Raw genomic sequence first — 22,958 nt, forward strand, 5'->3', positions numbered from 1 at the left:
GTGGCTACAACTTACCTGCTCGAGTCTGGCCCAGGACCTTTGATGTATGTCATTTCCAGTCAACTCAAACACATAAAGGCAGAAAAGCTGAAAAAAACATAATAATAGTTAGTCAAAAGTCATTAAAGGCAATCTGAAGAGGAGTGAACTTGAGTGTAGTGAGAGAACAAGTGTGGACAGACATGTTCAGTAAATATGTGCATGTCCTCGACTCCTCCAGGTTTGTGTTCACTTAAAAAATGGGACCAGTCACACCTTTAAAAATCTAAACAATTATCCATTACAATGACTTTTGATACCATATATAATAGAACAAAAAAATGTCAGCAAATTATTTAAGGAGTAGTATAAAATATTGTAAGTAATCTTGCATGTAAAATAGATGTTGAGCAATACAAGGGTAAGTGAAGGACAGAGGATATCACACCTTGTACAGATTGTTGTGCCCTAAAATTGTTGCTTGTGAAAAAATATATTTAATTTGATGTTGATAAGTAACAAACAGAGGAGTCCCAATTTCCACATCTGCAATTTTGTGTTTCTGTCGGTTTTTTCGGTTTCACCTCTTTATGTCAATACAATACAATACAGATTTTTCTAAACAAAGAGGACAGGACTGTTTCAAAACTGTAGGAATAAAGTTTTATTTTCCATATGAAGGGGTGGTTTTGGATTTTTCTTCTTTTACAAGTTGTACGTTTTTGATAAAACTTGCAAAAAATCTTCTAGCATATTCCAAGAATGATAGGACACGAAGAGAAAGGGGGATTTATTGCTGAATGTTAAAATGAAGACACATTTTTATTTTTTATTTTTTCACCGAGTGGAAAAACGATTTGCTTGCTGCTTTTTCCATGCACCCAACTACCAGTACCACTAGGACATGCAGGGGGATGGGGGGTTGAGAGGAGAGGGGAGGAGAGGGGGGAGGACAGGGTGGGAAGGAGGTGTAGGAGTGAGGGAGTCAGTAGGTAAAAAAGACGAAGGCAAACTGCTTGCCAAACACAAACACATGGAAGGATTGTGATTGTGTGTGTGTGTGTGTGTGTGTGTGTACATGTCATGTGTGCTTCTTTATGTGTATAGTTATGTATGTCAGCATGTGCAAAATGTATGCGTCTATGTAAAGGGTAAGGGAGGGAAGTGCAGGGTGAGAACTAGGGTGGGGGGTGTTAACATTTCAACTAGCTCTAGAAGCACACTACCCTCACTTGCAGTATTTCCACATTGCAAATCCCAGATTGATTATTACAGTGATAGTAAGACAAAACTAGCCAGACCTTTGAGCCCAGGAACCCAAATCATTTTTTAAAATATAGTTCTAGTATGATTCCCCTGAATCTTCGGGGCTCTTTGTCATTTTTAAGATTCTCTCTATATCTGTGATCCATGCATCTTCTGTGTGAAAACAGAAAACAAATTTAAAAAAACACCTCTAATAGGGACACATATTGTATCTGACACAGTATTCTTTTCCTCAGCGAGCTTGACAGGGTCTCTAAACCTGATGTGTATTTGAGGTGGAAGAGTTTCTCACGTGATCAGCCTACTGCTCATGTGCTGCTCAGTGTACTCGTGTGGAGATGGGGCCTAAATCCATCCACTAGTTGCTTCTGATTGGTCGATACAGGGGTGAGAAAGACATGGAGGTGAGGGGTCTGGGGTGATGTCAGTTGGAAGGGGGGGCAGACAGGGACAGGACATGAAACAGATCATTCAGTCAATATGACCAAGCAAAAAGAAGTTCAATCAATAAAGGTATAGGAATGCAAATCAAGGATGCAGTAATCAGTATTATCATATAACACCATTTGGCTGTGAGCTAAAGAAAAAGTAGAACAAACTCGGAAACTGGTCCTGTAGTGGTTTGAACCTGCACGCAGCGACCTGCAAGCGATCCCCCACCCCATCAGAGCAGTGGCATCGCTAGTGGGGGGGGTGAAAGGTGGTGGCAATTCTAGGGGCCCACACATTGAGGAGGCCCGTAAAGTTTCCAGTAGGATTATATCATTTAAATAAAAAAAGAAAAAGAGGGGGAACCCAGACCGACATCCTCCTCTTCGCGGGTCCCAGAATTCCTAGCTATGCCCCCCCCCCCCCCCCCCCACATCAGAGCGAACAGATGTGGTCTCCCAGGCTTTTGATCATCATCATCATCATGGTGACCCACACGCAGCTACACACACATGCCCACTTACACACATGCACACAACCGTTTGAAGTAAAAAATAAGTTCTAAAGAAAGCAACTGACTCTCCCTTCTGATTCCAAGAGTTTTTCACCATGCTCCCTTAAACCGTGGCCACGAGTGAATGCAACAAACCTGACAAACGGACGGACGGGAGTGAGAGTGGGGGGACGTGGATCTGGCCGGCGGACTGAACTGCAACTGAGATGACGAGCTCTCTCTGGTTTTGAGTCTTTTGGCTGTGATGTGATGGGGGAAGTCCTGAGACACAGTGCGGCTCTAAGCTGCTGGCATAGGAAACGGGCGGGCTGGGCAGTCCACGGGAGGCCAGAGTCAGGCTGGATTACAACTGGACTGGTTGGGGGTTCGGTTTTGGATCGGCAGCTCCCCGACCAATGAGGGAGGTTCTTACAGTGCAATGGAGCTTCTGGCAGCGTGAGGATTGGTAGGAGGAGCGTGTCGGTCAAACGAGAGACCGCACCCTCCAAGGTGAACAGTGGTGCGAACAAAATGGGCCTTCATGAGTTGCACACATACACACCCAAACACACACCCACGGCAAACAATACCAGTGTCATGACAGCACCCTGAACACCTACAGAGGAATCTGGAGTCACTTTCCCAACTCTCTAACACCCTTGTTGTCACAGTACAACAAATGACAGACAGGCAGCGAACGAGGACATAAATGACCGATGATCGAGATTCACCCAAAATTCATCCGAGAAAACTAACCCTACACATCCGGTTGTGTCAGTGACTAGATGTCCCTGTGAAACGAGCGCGTCGCATGGATCATACTCATGTAAACAGACACCTTTTACACAGGAGGAATCAATATTGCATGATGACATAATCAGATCACAGTTCAAAAAGAGGAAGATCCCAAATCAGAGAAAAAACCAAAGCAAAAGGAAGGAAGAGGGTTGGTCTCTATATCAAAACGAGGAGTCTTTATAAGAAAGGCTACAAAAACTCAATGGGACCTCCGACTTCAGCATACAGCAAAAGGCACCACAATATTATTCTATTTATCTAACTTGTGAAAAAATTGGCACGTAATTATCTTATTTTTTCATCTTTCATAATGCTGTAAATCAAAAAACTTTACATATAAATACCCCCCCCCCGATATAAAAAAAGTCTTTGCTGTTAGCTAGTAGACAATTTTCGCTGAAATGAAAATAAATATTTCATTTGTTTAGAATATCTGTCTGTTATACAAAATAAAAATATTTCTCCTAGGTGCGGTGGGTCTCTAGTCCACTGGTTGTGTGTAAGAGGAAGGGGGCGTGGGTGAGGGGTGGCAGGGGTGTATGAGTGGGTGTCGGGGGGGGGTCTCAAGTCTTAAAGGGGCATGTGGTCAGCCTTGAAGCGCTGCGACTGGGGGCCGCGGCTCTGCCCGTTGCTGCGCGGCCCCGGCCGACTCAGCCCGCGGTGAGTCCGTGTGTCCGCACCAGTCGACGGACGGTAACCCGGGGCCGATAAGGGAGGGTCCACGTTCATGTTCTGCATACTAAGGAAAGGTGTGCTCTCCCCTTGAGCGTCCTCTTCCTCCTCCTCCTCCTCCTCTTCCTCTTCTGACTCGCTGTAGCTCTGTGAGCTGTAGTCCCTTTGGCCGGCTGAGCGCTGGGACATGTGTCCGTTGAGGCGGTTGCGTCGCGGGCGTCGCCGGCTGCGAATGGGTTCCCTGGATGAGGCGTACTCCTGCGTGGTCTCGTAGGCCTCGTCGTCAGGGAGACGGTAGGGGCTGGACGGGAGACTTCCTGTGCTCTCAGTCAGGTAGGGTCGCCGCGGACGCCGAGGCTGCCTGTATAAACTTCCATCCTGAAACAAGAAACAAAGGATGGACAGTTTGTTAAATACTACAACGCCTCAAAACTAAACAGTATGTGTGTTGAACTTGTATGTTTGCTCAGAGGGACTGGCTTATATACAGCAGCTTGTACCTCTCATATACAATATCCTGCTTCTGTAAATACTCACTAAAGGCCGGTGCATGGTTCTGCGTTTTCAGTGACACGCAAGGACATGCAAGCTCAAGAGCCCTTGCGTACCCCTTCTTGCGTGCGTCACCCAATTTTTGTAACTATACGACAAAGCTACGCAAGCCTCACGAAGCCCGCAAGGCTGTGATTGGTCTGCAAACTACATCCCTTACGGAGTCACATTTCCGGTTTCATGCCCCATAATACCGACAGAAACCAAAGAAGAATTAGAAGCATGAATATGGACCAAATAGAAGAGCACTTGGCAGAAGACGTCCGAAAGTATGACCACTTGTATAACCCGTCATTGACGGAATAAAAGGACGCACAGATGGCCTGCAATTCCTGGAAGAAGATCTCGGCTAACGTCGGTTTGCAGGTCAACGAGTGTACGAAGCTGTCGAGGAAGATCAGGGACAAATATGTCCCCCAGAAAAAGGCTATGAGGAGCAGCAGTGGCGATGTAAATAAACAGTAGACGAAGACTGCCACACAAAGAAGGCGTCTCTAAGGTCGTCTTCGACAAAAAACATTACTCCACCTAGTGTTCTGGCAGTGAATTGCTTTGCAAGACGCGTTGCTCCTTGGAGAATCATAAATCAAAGTCCATCAACACAACTGCGTGAAAAGCCGCAGCCGCAGTTGCAGAACCATGCGCCGGCCTTAAAGCCCCAAATGTGGATTAAAACGTAGTGGACAATAGTCCTCAACAAAAGCATTATTTACACATGTCTGAGAAACATTAAATAAAACCTACAGTGGTCAGTTGTTTTGGGAAATGTATGTTTATCCTGGGAAAAAAAGAGGTATATAATCGCAGCCCATTTCACTTACGTAGGAATGAATAGACTTGGGCCTAAAGGCCGGCGCATGCTTCTGCGTTTTCACGGGCCCGGAAGCGTAAGAGCCCTTCCGGGCCCCTTACCTACTTACGTATCCCTTCTTACGTGCTTACTTGCGTCGCCCAATTTTTCTAACTAGACGGCAAAGCTCCGCAAGCCTCATGAAGCCCGCAAGGCTGTGATTGGTCTGCTAACTACATCCTTTCAGGAGTCGCATTTCCGGTTTCATGCCCCATAATACCGGTGGAAACCACGGAAGAATTAGAAGAACGATTATGGACCAAATAGAAGAGCACTTGGCAGAAGAGATCCTAAACTATGACCACTAGTATAACCCGTCACTGACCGGCGGATTTGTCCGCCAGAAAAAGGCTATGTGGAGCCGCCGTGGCGATGTAAATAAACGGCTCTTCTTCGTGCCACACACGAAGAAGAGCCGACTTTGACAAAAAACCTTACTCCGCCTAGTGTTCTGGCGGTGAATTGCTTTGCATCAAGCTAAACCCTTGGGGAACTATAAATTAAAACGTGTCCCACGACACAGCTGCGTGAAAAGCCGCATGCGCCGGCCTTTAGTGTCACAGATATGTTCGGGAAGTCAGAAAATGTATTTTCATTTCATTTGTTCACAATACATTTCTGACTCAACATTATCAGGCCTCTCTAACTGATAGCATGTTGTCAGCATCACAGTCAACGCTATGTATGATTGTATATGTGGCAACGTACATCAGGGCTTCGTAGCAGCGGCTGGTCGTTCTCTCTGTGGTAGGCAGCAGCAGCAGGGGGCAGGGAGAGGGCGTGGCTTGTGTTGGGCGAGGTGATCTGGAAGGTGGGCACCTGGGGCGGCAACGGGGGGTAGTGGAACTCCACTGGAGACAGACGTGCTGGCGTGGTCAGCGCCGACACGTACCTGGATGGAGAAGACAGCAAGAGATTATTACAGTGTCTGAGTTACAGCAAAGTTATTCCTGCAGCTAACGCACAGTCCACCCCGTTTATAGCAAATAGTTCTGTGTTTGACAAAATACACTTTGTGCTCAACAAGCTGTTTGAAGAACAGTCATTCAATTTACTGTTTAAGTGTTGTGTTGGTCTGTGCTGCTTCTTAACATACAAAAAGCACGACAAAGTTGGTGAGTGTCAAGAGCTCATTTGGCACTAAAGTGGTTTGATTACCAGTGACCTTCCATAAAAGGTCTTGAGATAAATCTGTGGGATGCGAAATCAAAAAAAAAGGTAGAGGGCGAATGTGGGATTTGCACTGACTTGTCTCCAGTTGGTCGAATGGCCACCACACGCTTGTGGACAGTTTTGTATTTTCACTTTTTTACAATGAAGTGAAAGTGTTGACCCATCGCCAAACACTCAGCCAGTCACAAATATCAAAGACATTGTGGTACACGAGCCCTCACAGCTACCGGAGACTTCTGCTGTGGGTGACTCAGGGAGTAGATTCAGCAGAAAAATAATTTACACTTTATATTACATATTAGTTGCTTTAAAATATATCAAAACTTACAAAATAAAATGGTCTTAAATACTTCCTCCTAACGTATCATGCTTTTACTCTCATCCTTGAGGATTTATATTTATATTAAAATGATGTGCAGAATACTCAGTTGCTAAATAAATGGCTAATATTAAGTATCTGTTTTATTGTAGTGTAGAAAGGTAACATGCTAAACATGCTATGAGTTAAATGCAGAGCCGATTTCCTGTCAAGAGTCAGGAGGCATTCAGGGACCTGTAGGAAATGACTAAATTGAGTGAAGTCAGACTGAACTTCACAGAGTCATAGAAATGTAACAACAGAGAGGGGATCTATTCTTTTAGAGATAAAATACAAAAAATTACAAAAAATCATCAGGGTTCTATTTGACAAAAGGGAAGCAGAGATGTATTAAGTCACTTTACAATGAACGGTATCCTAAATTCCTCACAAATTGAAACATGTATAACAAACAACCACTTGGGGTCAGCAGAGAGCACAGGAGTGTGGCAAAAAGTGTTATAGAACCATGAGCAAGCACAAGAACCCTCACACATTCACCATCAGCATTTGGTGAGTGTTTGTGTGAGTGTGTCATACTGAAACACACACACACACACACATACACACACACACACACACACACACACACACACACCAACTCTCCTACCTGTCGCTGTGAGGTGAGTCTCTTAGAGAGTCATAAGAATCCCCGTACTGCATTCCCGGTCTGGACGAGTCCGTGCAGCCCCAGTGGGAGGCCCTCCTCGCCATGCACGCCGGGCTGCTGCACTTACTGGTTCCCACAGAGCTGGACAGCCCACCTGACTGGCAGTCTGAGTTCATGCTCTCTGTTCGCTCCATGCTCCACGTCTGCTCCTCGTGTCTTGCAGAACAAGTTTAAATGTTTACAAAAGAGGCAGGAGGGTAGTGAGTAGGAATAAACACTGGGCAAGAATAAACCCATTAAATGTTTATGTGGCATTATGAAATAAATGACTGATAATCTTGATGAAAACAACAAAACAAATAGTGGGGCAGAATTGCTGGTACTACTGATCCCAGCTCTACACAATCTGACTCCGTACTTTTTTGACAAAACAAGCCAGGAACTGAGCATTCAGAACTTACAGATATTTCCCCAGGTGTCGATCTAACAAACCGTAGATTAAGTTCACCATGTTGGTCTTTGTAAGGTGAATCTGTATTAAAGCTGAGTGAGTGTTTGGCCAGAGAAACTCCTGTTCCTGACTGTGAGTGGGTGTTGTTATGCCTTGTTATGTTATTCTTTAACAATAAACCAAATAAGCTGCTATGTTACTGCCCCTGTGTGAGAATCTAGATAGTATAACACAAGCTCATTTAAAACATTTTCTGAACTCTGAAATGTCCACATACATTTGTCAGCCCCCTATTAGAAATGTCAGTGTCCATGTAAGAATACAGGAAGAAAATGCCCTGGAAAATTCTCAGTGTGCTAGTAGATGTGTTGAGGACGTTTCTCACAAGCAACGGATGCAAAACTGAAGTAAATCAGGATGAAAAAGATGAGCCAAACATGTAGAAGACAGCCACAAAGATGTCAACTTAAAAAGACAATGATTTGAGAGCTTTTGGTGATAAGGGCCGATGCTGGGGTGGATGTGCAGTAAACAAAAACACTGAGCCTTCCACAACAGAATGTATACGTCATGGCCGGCCTCCTGCTTGCTCTACCCAGTTACCACCTTTGCCAGAATATTCTGTACATTTTCCTGTGGTTGTCAACACATCTGACCTCAGACAATCTCCTGCTGCGTTGTTTTATTTGTGAAAGAAAACAAAAACTGAAAATGGTCCAGACATTATAATGTCTGAAAATGGCTTCAGTGTTCTTTTTCTGCCATTTCTTGCTCCCCCTTTTCCACAGACATTGATTTGGCTCTGTGACTCCTCCCCTACTGGCATACAGGCCAATCAACACTGCCCCTTCACTCCAGGTACGTACCTTTTATACAGAGAAGTGGATGCAAGATGTTCCTCCTTGAACAGACTGTGTCACAGCATTGGGTGTTGCCCATTGGTTATGGCTACAGTTAGAGCTCAGATTTCTATAGACTTTGTAGGGTTACTGTTCTGCTCTCTAGTGGTGAAGTTGTGTACCACATTCTTTAAATTCTGCCTGTCCTGAAGTGACTGTCACTGTGGTGATATTCTGCAAGTCTCTGTTCAGCCTTTGTCGCCCTTTGACCCAGTTCATATCATCTCAACACTAGAATTGTGTGCTACTCTTTGACAATTATCAAATCAGCTAGGTTGACAACAAGTCACATGGCATAATCCGATAGTAGGTTTTAAAAACGTCTACTTATGTATTTGTTCACTCATATCACAAAATCCTGATAACATCTGCCAACACATACAGTTTTCATTTTAAATGTCCAGGTAAAGCCATCTCGGAATTTCTCCGGCCTCAACAGTACAAGATAACATTTCTCTGACCTTGTCATATCTCATATAAAGAAAGATAAGGATTTCAGGATTTCTCATGACTTCATGATATGTATATGCTAATTCTCATGTGTCAGTGTGTGTGTGTGTTAGGTCTACCTGGAAGCATGAGAGGCAGTGGTAGAGTGGTGGGAGCGGGTGGACATTCGGCTGCCTGCGTAGTTGCCCGCACCCTCAGCTCCATGGCTGATCACACACTCTGTCGTGGGGATGCTCTTGGAGATGTACTGTAAATCAACACAAATAAGGAAACATTTATATTCTTATATCATGCTCTCATTTTTAAAATAACAAACAATAAAATGAATCAAATATTCTGACGTATAAAGTGACATCTAACTACGAGAGGATTTTTTTGTACATGTCAGTTGAAACTCTTCATCCCTTCTCTCTTCACTGTGTTTTCACTGTTGCCATCGTGCTGACTCTTATTGAGTCTCCAACAGGACGGGGGGTGTTATCAGGACTCTCTGTAACATCTGTCAGCATCGTGCCACCATGTTTCCTCCTGTTGTCAGTGGATCAGAGTTTTATTTACACGACAACTCTTTGGGAGGCAAAACTGCTCTGAAGGCTAATAGAAGCTTCTTGGTGGAGTTACATCAAAGTGACAAAGCTGAATAAAGTCCATCAGTATCCCAATCCTAAAGAGACATGAAGCAGCTGAGGCTCTGTGAGCTTCCTGCTCAGATGAAATTCACCTCCAGTTTTACTGTCATCGCCGTTGTCTTCTTCTTCTTCTTCTGTCCCTGCTTTAGTATTAATAAATATCTGAGGTCAATCTGAACATTTTGACATCAGAACCCTATTTATAGAGAGTTATATTTAATTGAAAGGACGGATATATCTGGCTCTATTTTAGCAGCACTTTGATCAGACTCACTTTGATAGAGCTAATAGATCACTGTCAATTAATTGCTATTGTTTTATTATGTATTTATATTGTTACTGGCCGCCAGAAGCTAAATCAAAATCTCAGACACCAAAAATGCCTTTGATACAACTGCACCAACTTTATACTTACCCAGGATCTCTAATTGAAAAAAAGGGTGAAAAAAGGAAAGTAGCCCCGTTGCCATGAGCTTGCTAACTGTTCCTCTTTTTTACATTCAGTCTAGTAAATTAATCTTGATACGTTTAAAAAAAAAAACCAGAGGTTACTTATATATCTCTGCCTCAGGACCAGCTCTGCCTCATCACGTCTGCCTGCATTGACCTGTCCTACTTTCCTCTCAGTTAAACCTGACCTTCACATCAGTGTATCTACTGTCCACTGGACTCACATCAATCATGGGGATCTCCTCCGGACCGGGCCCCGGGTGGTTGGGCCCGTTGGGCACCATCCGGTTGGGTTGCTCCACACACTGGTTCTGGTTCTGGTGCAGGTGACTTTGCATCTTCTTCCTCTGCTTCCTTGATCAGTGATGATGATGACGAAGGAACAATAAGTCATCTGGGTAAAGTGCTAATCTACAGACAGTGACTGCTTGAGTCAAGTGAATCACATTAATTAATTGGCTATGTGGCAGTTTAAGAGTTTTAGTGATTTGTATTAGATTTCTTTGGATGAAGAATCATAACAATCCAGCCAAACATATTAATTACCTCCACAGAGGAGGTTATGTTTTTATCTGCATTTGTTTGTTTGTAAGCAGGATTCCACAAAAACGACTGGACTGATTTCCACGAAGCTTGATAGTTATTTTCTATCACTTTCTTTTGCACTGTGAGAGCTATGACTATTTTTTTTACATTTTCCTGTTTTTCTCAGAGAATAATTCATGGATCTTGATGAAAAAAATGTTTAGGGGACTAATATTTATGAGTTTGTGACATCTGGTGTGGTTTGAGATAATTCAAAGGGACAGTTCGGTCGCCATGCACTAGGTGCTGGGTGTTTTCTTATAATATCCAATACAACCTATCAATGAGACTTGGATGGGTTGGATTGCAAAGGGTGGTTGGTTATGTGGCAGTTTAAGATTATCATTTTTTGGGATGCAGGCATCATTATAAACCAACCATACAACATACAAACAAATAATTATAAGCTGATTGTTTCTTTCTACAGCAGTGATGCAAAGTATCTAAGTATATTTACCCAAGTATTTTTGTCGTACTTCTGCTTTAGTTGAGTGTTGTCATTTCTACTTGAAAAATTCTGTTACTTTTATACTTCTCAACAATTATTTTTAAACGTTCTAAGCTTCTCAAGTGGTACAAAATAATCATATTTTTTGTCAAATAAATATATAATTTACAGTAATGATAATGATATAAAATTGTGTATCAAAAATTAGTTTTTTCTTCTTTCTTACTCCATTAATCATATCACGACCACTCATTTATCATGTGACACCATAGAGAGGTCTGATCCCTCAATTGGGAGCCACTGACTGGACGAACCTACCCAACTGCATTTAGAGTGGTTGAACAAATGGTTTTTCAACCAGCTACAAGAGTAAAAGGCTACTTGTGAAACTAATAGCAAAGTATATGCTATATCCCTCAGAGGGGACATTTTCTACAGAACAAGGTCTTTTACTTTGGATAAGTACATTTTGTCTTTCATATATTCATATAGTTGTAATTGTATCTTTGCTCAAGAAAGGAATCTGATTACGTCTTCCCTCACTGTTCTATAGCATGAGAAGAAGCAGCTCATCGCAACATTTTCTTACATGAGGTCAATCTGAAAATGTTGAGCCTTTTATGAAATGGAAGACATTTTTCATCTCTTCAAGGTCACATACTTGGTTTTGCAGTAGGCCACCACACAAACGATGCCAACCACCAGCAACGCCACACAGATGCCGGTGATCGTCAGGACCCGTCTCTGGTAGAGCTCCTCCGCCTCTGTGGATGGAAACACACGCACATACACACATGTTCACATGCACGCACACACACACATAAACACACACACACAGACACACACAGAATGAGCGCCTCTCTCTTGATGGTAATGACAGAACAGGTATCTCACTATCCATCCTATCCCCTGTGCTCGACTGCTACTCCTGCTCTATCATGTCTGATGTCTTTCACATTTAACTAGACTACAGTCATACAGTGCTACTATAACACAGGAGCAATTCTACAAACTCATATATTATGATGAAAAGCAGAGATGTAAACCTGACAAAGACTTCCTGCTTTCCCTATATCACTTATTTACAATGGCCATGGGGATGTGAAGCTACAGATGGAACTGGCTGGGTTCAGAATTCATCATGCCAATATGGATGAGGAAAAAAGACAAATCACCCAGATGATAAAAAATAATAATAATTGTTTGTTTGTTCAAAGTGTTAACGCCACAGAGGCTGGTGAGACAAATGTTTGGTATTCATTGATCCTCTCCGATCAGGTTAGATGCTGTCTTTTCTCATGAATGTTTGATATAGTGTTATTTTGTTGATGTCCTTTGTCACTTGCAAACATCTATTGCTCCTCTGTCCGTCCAGAGCAACTCTGTGAGGTTTCTACATTTGACTCTGAGTGGAGTTTTCATATTTCATGAATAGTTTGTTCATAATAAAATAGCAACAAAACTCTGGTAGAAAGTTTGAAGCTCTGACCTCAACTAACCTCTCTGCTGAACCTGGGACCACACCCCAAAGAGAAGATGAACTACTGTTAATCAGCAAAAAGTGGATTTTGATGGGGTGTTAATTTACTTTTTGAACAATATTTTAGTAACCTAAACCTCATCCCGATTTAAATTTAATGTTTTGGTTTTAATGTATTTTAACTTCAATCTGATTAGTTTTACTTACAAAAATTTAGCCGTTTCCTGTTCCAGAGTTCAACATTAATATCAAAATTACTAATACTATTAATGGTGTATCAATATTAACAATATTGATAATAGTAGATTTATTATGAAAACTAATTTCTGAGATTGGTGGTAGCCTACATGGTCATATTAGAAATTAGCTATCATCAAAGACAATTCATTTTGTTCTTTATAAAGTTATTGAACTGACCTATAAAGTATAAACCCTAACCATAAAATATGATAGGATAAAATAATGAAGTATCTAATATCATTGGCATGTGCACATGCATTTTTACAGCTCTTTTATGTCCTGGACTTTGTGCCCAAACTGTTTTGGACCACGTGATTCGACACTTTGCTGCATTGAACTAATTAAGTTCTAACTTGTTCTCATAGGATTGTGGTGACGCTGTTTGAATTCTCCACCATCTTGGGAGTTCCTAGGTTAATTCAAATTTTGGGGCCTGCTGTGGCGTAACACTGTGTCAGAATGGGAAGCGCAACGACACAATGACAGAGGAAGCAACAAACAGAACAGAACACAAGGGGAAGAGGGGAGAATAAAAGGAGGAAAAGCAAAGTGTTTAGGAAGGAGGGGGAGAGAGGGAGAGGAAGGGAGAGGAGCGGGGGCGTGCCCAGGAGGAAGGCCTGGGGAGGAATCAGTCCTCATGGACCAAAGACTGGTCTGACTTTGTGTCCTTATCGACTAAAAGGGGATTACAGAGGTCCTTGGATTGTTAGTTATGGTTAAATTAAAGTCCCTGCAGTGAACTAATTCTTTTAAAAGTCATGGACCTTCACAAACACAAATATGTTCAGTTCCAATGTGTCTTCTCATTTTGCAGTAAAAAGCTGAAGCTGCCTACTTATCACAGTGGTAGTGGATAGGTGAGACCTATATATTTATTCCACTGTGGTTCTATGGAAGAAAATTGATTAACTAAAATAGGGAAAATGTTTTGTAATACCTGAATGAGTTTGAAGCAGGAGCAGGTAAATCCAACACTGTCCTCTTTACCTCTATCATTTCCTCACCTTTCCCTCTCTCCCCTCCCTGACAAAGCTCTGGACACGCCACTGAAAGGGGGGATAAAGAGGGCGAGGAAGCGTGAGGGTGGGCAGGGGGCTCTAAATAAAGGGCCTCTGTAGGGATTGACAAGCCTACGAGAGCCTTGGCCCGGCATTGTGTGCGTGTCACAGGATAGTGATACAGAGAAGGCAAAGGGAAATGGGAAGGCGAGCTCACTGGCACAGTGGAGCCAACAGCAAATCGTGATTTAGGACAGGCGAGCTCTTGACTTTGACACGGAGTCAATCATGGACAGAATAATAAGGACAGACTATGTGGTCAGGCCTTTTGCCGGCTTTTGGCAACGCTTTGCAAAAATACTCGCAGCTTGCATGTTTTTATTCGACAGGCTGCTGAAGCCAATCTGCACGTTGCCAAAGCTCAGAGGACAAGCCAGATACGGGTATTTATCAATGCTGTGAAACGTTCTCTGATTTCTGGACAAAGAATGTAACGTGCTCTGATTCTGTGTGCAAATAAACACAACTTTGATTCGTATCAAGGCTCATTTCATTGCTTTAATTCACCTCTGGACTTTGTTTCATTAATGCATTCCTCCCAGGTAATTGGTCTCTTTCTTCAATGTGAATTTTTTTTAAATGTGTCTATGACGAGAAGAAGAGTGCATGCAGACAGGGGAGGTTACATGTCTTGAAACCAGGTTAGTGGGTAGGAGAAAAAGAGGGACAGGTTGAGAGAGACCTAGTTGTTGGTTTTAGGAAGAAGATGGCACAATAATGTGTGACTGTGAGAGGATCTTGGCAAACCCTTTAAGCACAGCAAAATGAATAATAATATTGCATACCCATAAATTCAATTCTGAGAAGCTCTGCCAGCGCAGAAAGTTGTCGTGGTAAAAGGAAAGAGACAGATAGGGTCAGGTGTAATGTCCACTTTGGAGCAGTATATTACTTCATGTCCTGCATACGCTGAACCAGGATATAAGTTAATTAGTGCCGTCAGTTAGAGTGATGGACATGTGTACTGTCCAGTAACAGACAGACAATTCAGACAGCCGCAGCTCTGTGACCCCCATAAATGAGAGGAATCAAAATCAAAATAAATCAAACCAAAATCAAAAGCGAAAGGGAGAAAATGAACCAAAAAGCAGAAGGAAAGAGAAGCGAGCAACCAGGAAACGCATGCAGAGACAGAGACAGACGGACAAAGAAAGCAAGACAAGAAGCCACATCACTTACTGCTATATTTACTAGACCTCATTTCTGGAGTAAACAACATTGGACAGAAATACAAAACAAAAGGAAACGAGACAAAAGAAAAAAAACAACAAGAAAACAAAAGATAAAAAAGCAGTGAGTTACTCTCCAACATAAAAAACACAGTACGGTCAAAGGGGCTGGCACATGGGGGTGAGTGCTGTAACTCGTTTGACTAATGGCAATTGTGTGCCTTTGTATTGATTGCAGCATTCCTCTTGTAAAGCACTTTTTCCCACTACTGCTGCATACAGCTATTGTAACCTTTCACATGATTTACAGGGAAATCATCTCAGCATTCCCACTTGCCATGGCTTTGCATGCATTACTGGCCGTAAGGAGAGGACGAGTCAGAAAATCTCCTGTCCACCTTAACCAGCTCTACGTTTCCACAGTGTGTTATGTTCGCAACCACTAAAGAAGCAGGCAGTGACCAATCAACATAGATTTAGAACGACAGGAGGTGTTCCTTCAGCTAACTGATAGAGCATCACAAGGCAAAATAAAAGCACGCCACACAGACAGAGTTCAGCATGTAGACAAAGCTTGATGGTGGGGGGGTGGGGGGTCCAAAATAAACAAGATATTACACAAAGCATGACATCTAATGATATAAAACATGTTTCAATTTGACATTATTCAGTGGAGACTTCAACAATAGACAAACAGAAAAACAAGACAACATTAAGCAATTGTGTTGAACACGTGAAAACATTACAGGTCGTTACAGGGTCATTTTCTGCTTGCTGATTTAACTTCCTGTGATCACATGGGCAGTAAACTCAATTTCCTTTTCCATATAAAAACCTCAAACAATCACTGACCCTTCTGTGCTGTGCTAAATTCTGGACCATGTGCCACTACCCATGTTATCAAAGAATAGTTATTAAATACGCTCTAGTCGTATAACTATGATTTAAAGGAATAGTCTGACATTTTGGGAATTTTGTACATGTGTTAGACGAGAAGATGATCCATGCCACTCTCATATTGGAAAGCTGAATTTGAGGCTGAAGCTAATAGATGGTTAGTTTAGCTTGATGTAAAGAGGTGGAAACAGCTAACCTGAGTCTGTAACAACAAATAGCAAAATAATGAATAAAGGAATGTATAAAATCCACCTACTAGCACCACTCTTTGCCTGGCAACCTGACAGTGACGACAAGAATCCAAGATTTCACCCATCACCCGTAATAAAACCAGAATTTGTAGTTTTTACCTGAATGCTTTTGCACAGTTAAAAAGACGAGTCAGATAATGTTACGTTGTGATCTTTAGAAGTGCTGGTAAGTGGATTTGGAGCCTTTGGACACAGCAAGACTGTTTCTTACTGTTTCCAATCTCTATGCCAAGTAAAGCATCTAATAATTAATTTAAAAAAATGTTGAACTTCTCCTTTAATTCAATAACCCAGTGATGAGAAACAAAACACAACACATAGTCTTTGAACATCTTTGACGTCACCCTTAAAATATTTCAAGCAGCATTTAGCTTCATGCCACAATGAGACGTCCTCAGATGATCCATGGATGCTCAGTGTGAAAACCACAGGTTATCACATTCACCTCTGTGGGTTTTTATCCTGATCTCTTAGTCAAGCACATACTTCACTGATATGACATCACGAAAGCCGATCAATACCACATCTGGCCCTCGAATGCAAATCCGAGTGAAGCTCTAAATCTTATTTTCATTCAATTGCCAATTTATTTGAATTTTTGACAGAATGTGTCTTAGTGATGGCAGCTGTTCAAAACGATGTCACACAGACCTCCAAGCCTTCACTTGTCAGTCCTGCTCCTGATCTAAAACTTAAAATAAATTAAAGGTTTTTTTTTTCTTATTATTTAAGAGGAGCACAGCACACATTAAGGACTTACAACCTTGTATTAATCCTTTCTATCCACAGAATTTTGCCTTAGTTGTTCTTTTACTGCAGCACCGATGGACCATCTACAACCAAAAGTGATGCAATAAGAGCAAATAACTTTAACCTCCTATATTGTTTATTCTGTTAATTCTCTGTCTCCTCCGTTTCCGTTTGTGCAGTTGTCTGGTTCAAGCTTAGTGAAAAGTATTTTGTTCGCAATTTACATCCGAAATATATAGAGTTTTAACAGTAAGATTATACATTACATACAAATTTGGTACTTATCGTTGAGTTGTCAATGCTTTTTTAGCAGCTCATGAGATTTAAAGCAGATGAGGTACCATACAAAATATGTGTCTATATCATAAAATACCTAGAACTGGTTGCTCTGGTTACCAGAGGAGCAGCACAGAGGAACCAGGGGAGACAGGTAGAGGAAGGGGTGGACACAGAGGCATGCAAACTCACACACACATACAAGCACACACACTGCCCTCTCCAGCCAACCCCTCCAATGCAGCATGCCGTACTTCAGTGGGAAGGAGACAGACAAGAGCAAATGGACATACTGTAGAAATCGGCCATGACGGAGTTTTGACAGCGGTCCCCCGTATAGTCATTGGGACACCTGATGGAGGGAAAACAAGACACAGAGGGGGGGAAAGAGGGGGGGTGTAAAAGATACAGAAGGCAGAGAGAGAGGATAAAAACGAGAGGAAGAGAGGAGTCCACACAGACAGACAGAAGGGGAGGGGGCATAAGAGAGCAGAGAGATGAGGGGTTAGAAAACACCAAATCCACCAACTACAGAGAGAGAGAGAGAGTAAGAGAGAGAGAGAGAGAGAGAGAGAGAGAGAGAGAGAGAGAGAGAGAGAGAGACAGAGAGAGAGCGAGAGAGAGAGAGAGATAGATGACCAGCATACCGTGACATATCACTGCCATCAATATGACATCACTGTTACAGTTGAGACATCATCACAGTCATGAAGGTCAAGGGATGGTGCAGGGATTAGGAGGGGTTAAACATACAGTTGTTAACCTCTAACCCCTTACACTCACACACACACACACACACACAAACAAACACACACGCACACACAAAATTACTTCATAGTAGATTAGTAGATTTTAAAATCTCATTCAGTGCATCCTTTTCTCATCTTCCAATCAAAAACATGACCACATTTAAAAAAAAGTAAAAGAAAACATCAAAATAGACAGAAGATGAATATAAACAATGGAAATCCATTATTTTGATACTTGTTCTGAAAAGACTGTAAAAACAGTAGATTAAATATTTATAAGGTTTATGAGAGTCCATTCATGTTTTTTTTCCACATCATGTCACCTGTATGTAAAGTGTATGTTGTGAGCTGTCAGGAAAAGTAAAAGGATAAAACAGTTTTTTTATATATAAATTCCATGCTCTTTAACAAATGTATGTTGTCATGAGTCTGACAAAGTGGTTTACAGGTTAGCCTAAAATGATCCAACAATATCCGATAAGATTTGTGTTTTTCTGTTGTTTCAGCTTTTCAATCCTTTTTCTATTCAGACCTGCAGTGACTTTGAGACAAGTGGGAGGAGCAAAGCAAGCTTTTGTTGAGGCTAACTTGGCTAATTTCTTAGCAAACAGCTTCTTTGCCCATCCAGCAGACACAGAACAACTTTGATCTAAATATAAAGTGATGTTTTAGGGAACCTGACAGATGTCGAATATTCACTCTTTTTAGCTCTGTTATGGTCTATAGAAAAAAATGCAGCCACTGTTTGGTGCTGGACAGGGAGTGAAAATGGATTTGTGCAAATGTTTTCACTGAAAACAGCTGTCTGCTCTCTTTTCAAAATAAGGCTGATGAGAGCTCTGAGGGTCAATCATAACAATGACATTTTGGGCCATGAATCAATGAGCTTAAAGAAACTGTAATGTTCTGTGGCGCCGAGGGAAACTGCAGAGTCAGGTGCTATGGCTCTGTGGGATTGTCCCGTCTCATATTACACATTTGATCAACTGCTAATATAAAAATATTGATTAGAGAAACTTTAAAGCAGCTTTAAAATAATTGACGTGAATAATGCGCTAAATTTATTATCTTATTAACATACAAAATATGGATGCCATAAGGAATATGTAAACAATAGATACTGAGTGATGGGCCTTGTGGATATTTTATGCTGTGCTTATCAAGATGATATAGTGAGGAGTTACAGCTAGTTGCTACTTCAACACATAAGTAGTCAGAAGGTTTTTGAATGCAGCTTGAAGAGGGAGTTGTGTGTATGAGGATGAAGTTTGGGGAGAAAATTTCCAGCAGAATCAAAGCGTTAACTTTAAAGTCAGGCACCTGCAGTGTGGCAAGTGCTGCTAACTTCTCCAATGAAAATATCATCCTTGCTCTGAGTGACGCTTGGTGTGAAAACCTTTTGACACATCCAAAACTTTTATCTATAATAAAAACATTAAATGAACCCTATAAACTAAGCACCTGCCAAAAAAATCACTTCTGATGAACTGGTAAACACTTAAAGGGTTAGGGTTGTTAATCCTGGAAGAGCTCGCTACACTTCGAAGAATTGCAACTGATACATTCCACCCCATCACATCAGACCTCTCGTCAAAGCTACATCCCCAAAACACAGGAACACGCACCGACTAACAACTGCTTGTGCCTATCGTCTCTGCTTCAGCGGTGTGTGTCTCACCCCGGCTGAAGAACAGTCCTGTGGGAGCCACAAACACCAGCTTATCAAACTCACAACACTTAATGTAACAAGTAGGACCCCTCAAGGCACTGCAGCAATTGATACACATCTATGTTTATATACTATATGCACATATAATATGGTTTTGTTAACTTTAAAACCTGACACTGCCATCCTCTTGATTCTTATCAGCTCTTTAAATGAAACATGTCATGAACTCATTCCAAATGATGTGCTCACGGAAACAAAAACTCTTTTGTGTAGAGAGTGCTTCAAATTCTCTCTTGAATTGTGTGTTTTAATGAGTGTCATGGCTTGTACCCAGCGACACAACTCATTTATTCTTTTACCTGCTCTAACTGATGGCAGATCAGCTTTAACTGCAGTCAGATGAATAATAGGCGTGTTGAAGATCCAACAGCACTGCACATTATACCTTGGATGAATCACAACAATTGATGAGCAACAGGGTTATGATATTATGGGTGTGGCCCCATTACAGTCATTTTAGGATAACAGAGGCTCTCTGGCAATTTTACCCTCCCAGTCGTAATAACCAAACTCCATTTATTACTGTGATTGAGGATCTGAACATTTTACCCAGTTTAAAAGGCAAAGACCTCCATCTTACCCTCATGCGTACAATGTCCACATAACTGACTGAGTATCCTTCTCCTCTCTTTCTCACCACTAAAGAGACAACTTGCATTTTGAATCAATTACAGCAAAAACCCTCAGAAGAGCCCACTCAGCAATTTCCCATAGAGTTATAAATAGAGAAGAGAGATAGAGAGAGAGAGAGAGAGAGAGACAGACAGACAGAGAGAGAGAGAGAGAGAGAGAGAGAGAAACTGTGAGCAGCAGCAGCCCTTTATTCTAGCATTCCTTTTTCTTTCTTTTGCCTCTTCTCTCTCTCTACCTCTGTCGTTCTTGTTTCCAATCATCTGTCCACCCTTTCTTTATCAGTCCATGCTTTCCTGGTTTAAACTGTATGTTCTCTCAGGCCTAAATATTTGCAGACAAAGATATGGAGAAAAAAGCCAGCCGTCTGAATGAAAGCAAAGCCTGTGATTCATATTGTTATATTCATTATACAAAGACTCATCAAATTTAAGAGGAAAGACACAGACAGCAATGGACATTATGTTCAGGCACCGGCCCTACCCTGAACTCATGGCATTTTGTAAATGAGATTAGATTAAATTAACTTTATTGATCCATGAGGAGAAATTTGGCATTTTCAACCTACAGCTGGGAATACAGGGGCTAATGTTTTCTGCTTGCTGCCAGACTGGAGTATATCAGCAAAGTTCAGATTCAACAGAGGAGCCATCTGCAGATCTTCCCTGGGAACTGAGGAGAATACTTCCCCTTCTCACTCAGAAGGCAGCGCAGGTTCTGGTCCAGGCTCTGGTCATCTCACGCTGAGACTACTGCAACTCCCTCCTGACAGGTCGACCTGCTAGTGCCATCCGACCTCTGCAACTCATCCAGAATGCAGCAGCTCGACTGGTCTTCAACCTTCCTAAGTTCTCTCACACTCCTCCGCTCCCTTCAATGGTTACCAGCTGCTGCCCGCATCCGTTTCAAGACACTAGTCCTTGCGTTCCGTGGTGTGAACGGATCGGGTCCAGTCTACATCCAGGACATTGTCAAACCTTAAACCCCAGACCGTCTACTCCATTCTGCATCTGCCAATCGGCTTGAGGATCCCTCACTGCAAGCCAAACACTCAATAAAATCAGGACTCTTTGCTTGTCCTGGCTCAAAATTACATTACATGTCATTTAGCTGACGGTTTTGTCCAAAGCGACTTACATTTTTAGTACACTCAGCATTTATGAGGGGCCATTTAGGGTGGAATGAGCTCCGCAATGACATCAGGACAGCAGAAAGTCTACACATCTTCAACCGCAGACTAAAGACTCTCTTCCGACAACACCTTGGTTAAGAAGATGATGGTCTACAAACCACCGTCATCTCTGGTGTCTATATTATAAATAAATAAGTAAATATAAGTTTAGTTGCACTTACATGTAGCACTTTGTAGTTTGGCTTTCTTGAAGAAAATGGTACTTTCTGGATTCTTGCTGCTCTGGGTTTGTACCCTCATGGTTGAATGCACTTATTGTAAGTCGCTTTGGATAAAAGCGTCAGCTAAATGAAGTGTAATGTAATGAAACTATAACACAGGTTCGGTGGAACATTGCGAAAAGCAAGACACATTAAATAAGGCAACACACTCGCCAGGGGGAATGTTTGTATGCGCTGATCTCCACTTCAACCTCCACACACAGTTTTAGCCAGGGTGCCTTTCTGTATAGGTGCTGTCCTCCACTTTAACCTACAGACTCCATTTTGAAGTACAGCTACTCTTCCCTTCAGGGGAAGAGGAGATTATACGTTTCCATGGTCGGCACAAAAAGAGCTTACAAATACCATCTCAAATTTCAGGGATATTAACAATTATTCCCGCCTGCCGGTGCCGTTCAGTGCACTGATTTGCAGCTGTCGTGCAGATTTGTGAGCGTCTCTGTGTGTAAGAGTGGAGGTCTACAAAACTCTGAAGTTAACAAGCAGTGCAGACAGTCTACAGACAGCCGTCTTATTTACATCCTGTTATCCACCGGCACCAACAGACAGGCCAACAAAGGATGACGAAGGAGCAACAGTAACTCTCTGGAAACAGCTGGCTGGACGGCTGCGACCTAGCAAGCTTGCTGTATCTTCTTTAAGGTTCATGTGTCGAACAATGATGCACAGAAGGTTGTACAATCCTGAACACTTTGTACCCCTATATACGCAGCTCATAATGTCTGTATGCACCCTCTCGAACAAAGTTTTTCTGCTTGTCAGCACCATGAAAAAAAAGATCCTGATTTATCCTTCAGCAGTGACCGGAAGGTACATCAGATGAGAGATAGAGAGAAAGGAGGTGAGAGAGTGGAGGGGAAAGCAAGGGATGGAGAGAGAGAGAGAGATGGGAGAGAGAAAAGATATATAGAGAGAGGAATGGAAATAATAAAACAAAGAGTGCAGATCTACGCATGGACTTCTAGAAAATACATCCAATTGTAAGGAAAACATAAGAACAAAGCTCTTGATCATGCATAACTATACGCACCATCTGCTATGCACACTGTCAGAGGAAGTGTTTGTTACACATCTACAAAATGACCCAGTGTGTATGACAAGTTTAAACTGAAAGATTAAAACCCATAGTTTAGAAAATCTCCATTTCACAAAGTGGAGAAGACATCTTCACCGCTCTGGTTTAATTAAAGCTTCAGTAAATACAGTTAAAACACTGCATTGAGC

The 22,958-nt window shown here is 42.1% G+C and overlaps 1 protein-coding gene across 1 annotated transcript in view; it reads right to left on the reverse strand.

Annotated features, from left to right (window-relative positions):
* Nucleotides 1–3,535: 3,535 nt before the first annotated feature.
* The window catches only part of nrg2b (neuregulin 2b), a 49,357-nt gene continuing 29,934 nt past the window's right edge, over nucleotides 3,536–22,958 (reverse strand). The window contains exons 5-12 of the mRNA XM_061079610.1: nucleotides 17,507–17,565; nucleotides 14,656–14,679; nucleotides 11,754–11,856; nucleotides 10,284–10,413; nucleotides 9,100–9,227; nucleotides 7,181–7,396; nucleotides 5,748–5,931; nucleotides 3,536–4,015 (exon numbers count right to left, since the gene is read on the reverse strand). Of these exons, the coding sequence (XP_060935593.1) occupies nucleotides 3,536–4,015; nucleotides 5,748–5,931; nucleotides 7,181–7,396; nucleotides 9,100–9,227; nucleotides 10,284–10,413; nucleotides 11,754–11,856; nucleotides 14,656–14,679; nucleotides 17,507–17,565 (1,324 nt within the window). The remainder of the gene's footprint in view (nucleotides 4,016–5,747; nucleotides 5,932–7,180; nucleotides 7,397–9,099; nucleotides 9,228–10,283; nucleotides 10,414–11,753; nucleotides 11,857–14,655; nucleotides 14,680–17,506; nucleotides 17,566–22,958) is intronic.

The sequence above is a fragment of the Limanda limanda genome, chromosome 10 (assembly GCF_963576545.1).
Source record: "Limanda limanda chromosome 10, fLimLim1.1, whole genome shotgun sequence".
Classification (NCBI taxonomy): Eukaryota; Metazoa; Chordata; class Actinopteri; order Pleuronectiformes; family Pleuronectidae; genus Limanda; species Limanda limanda.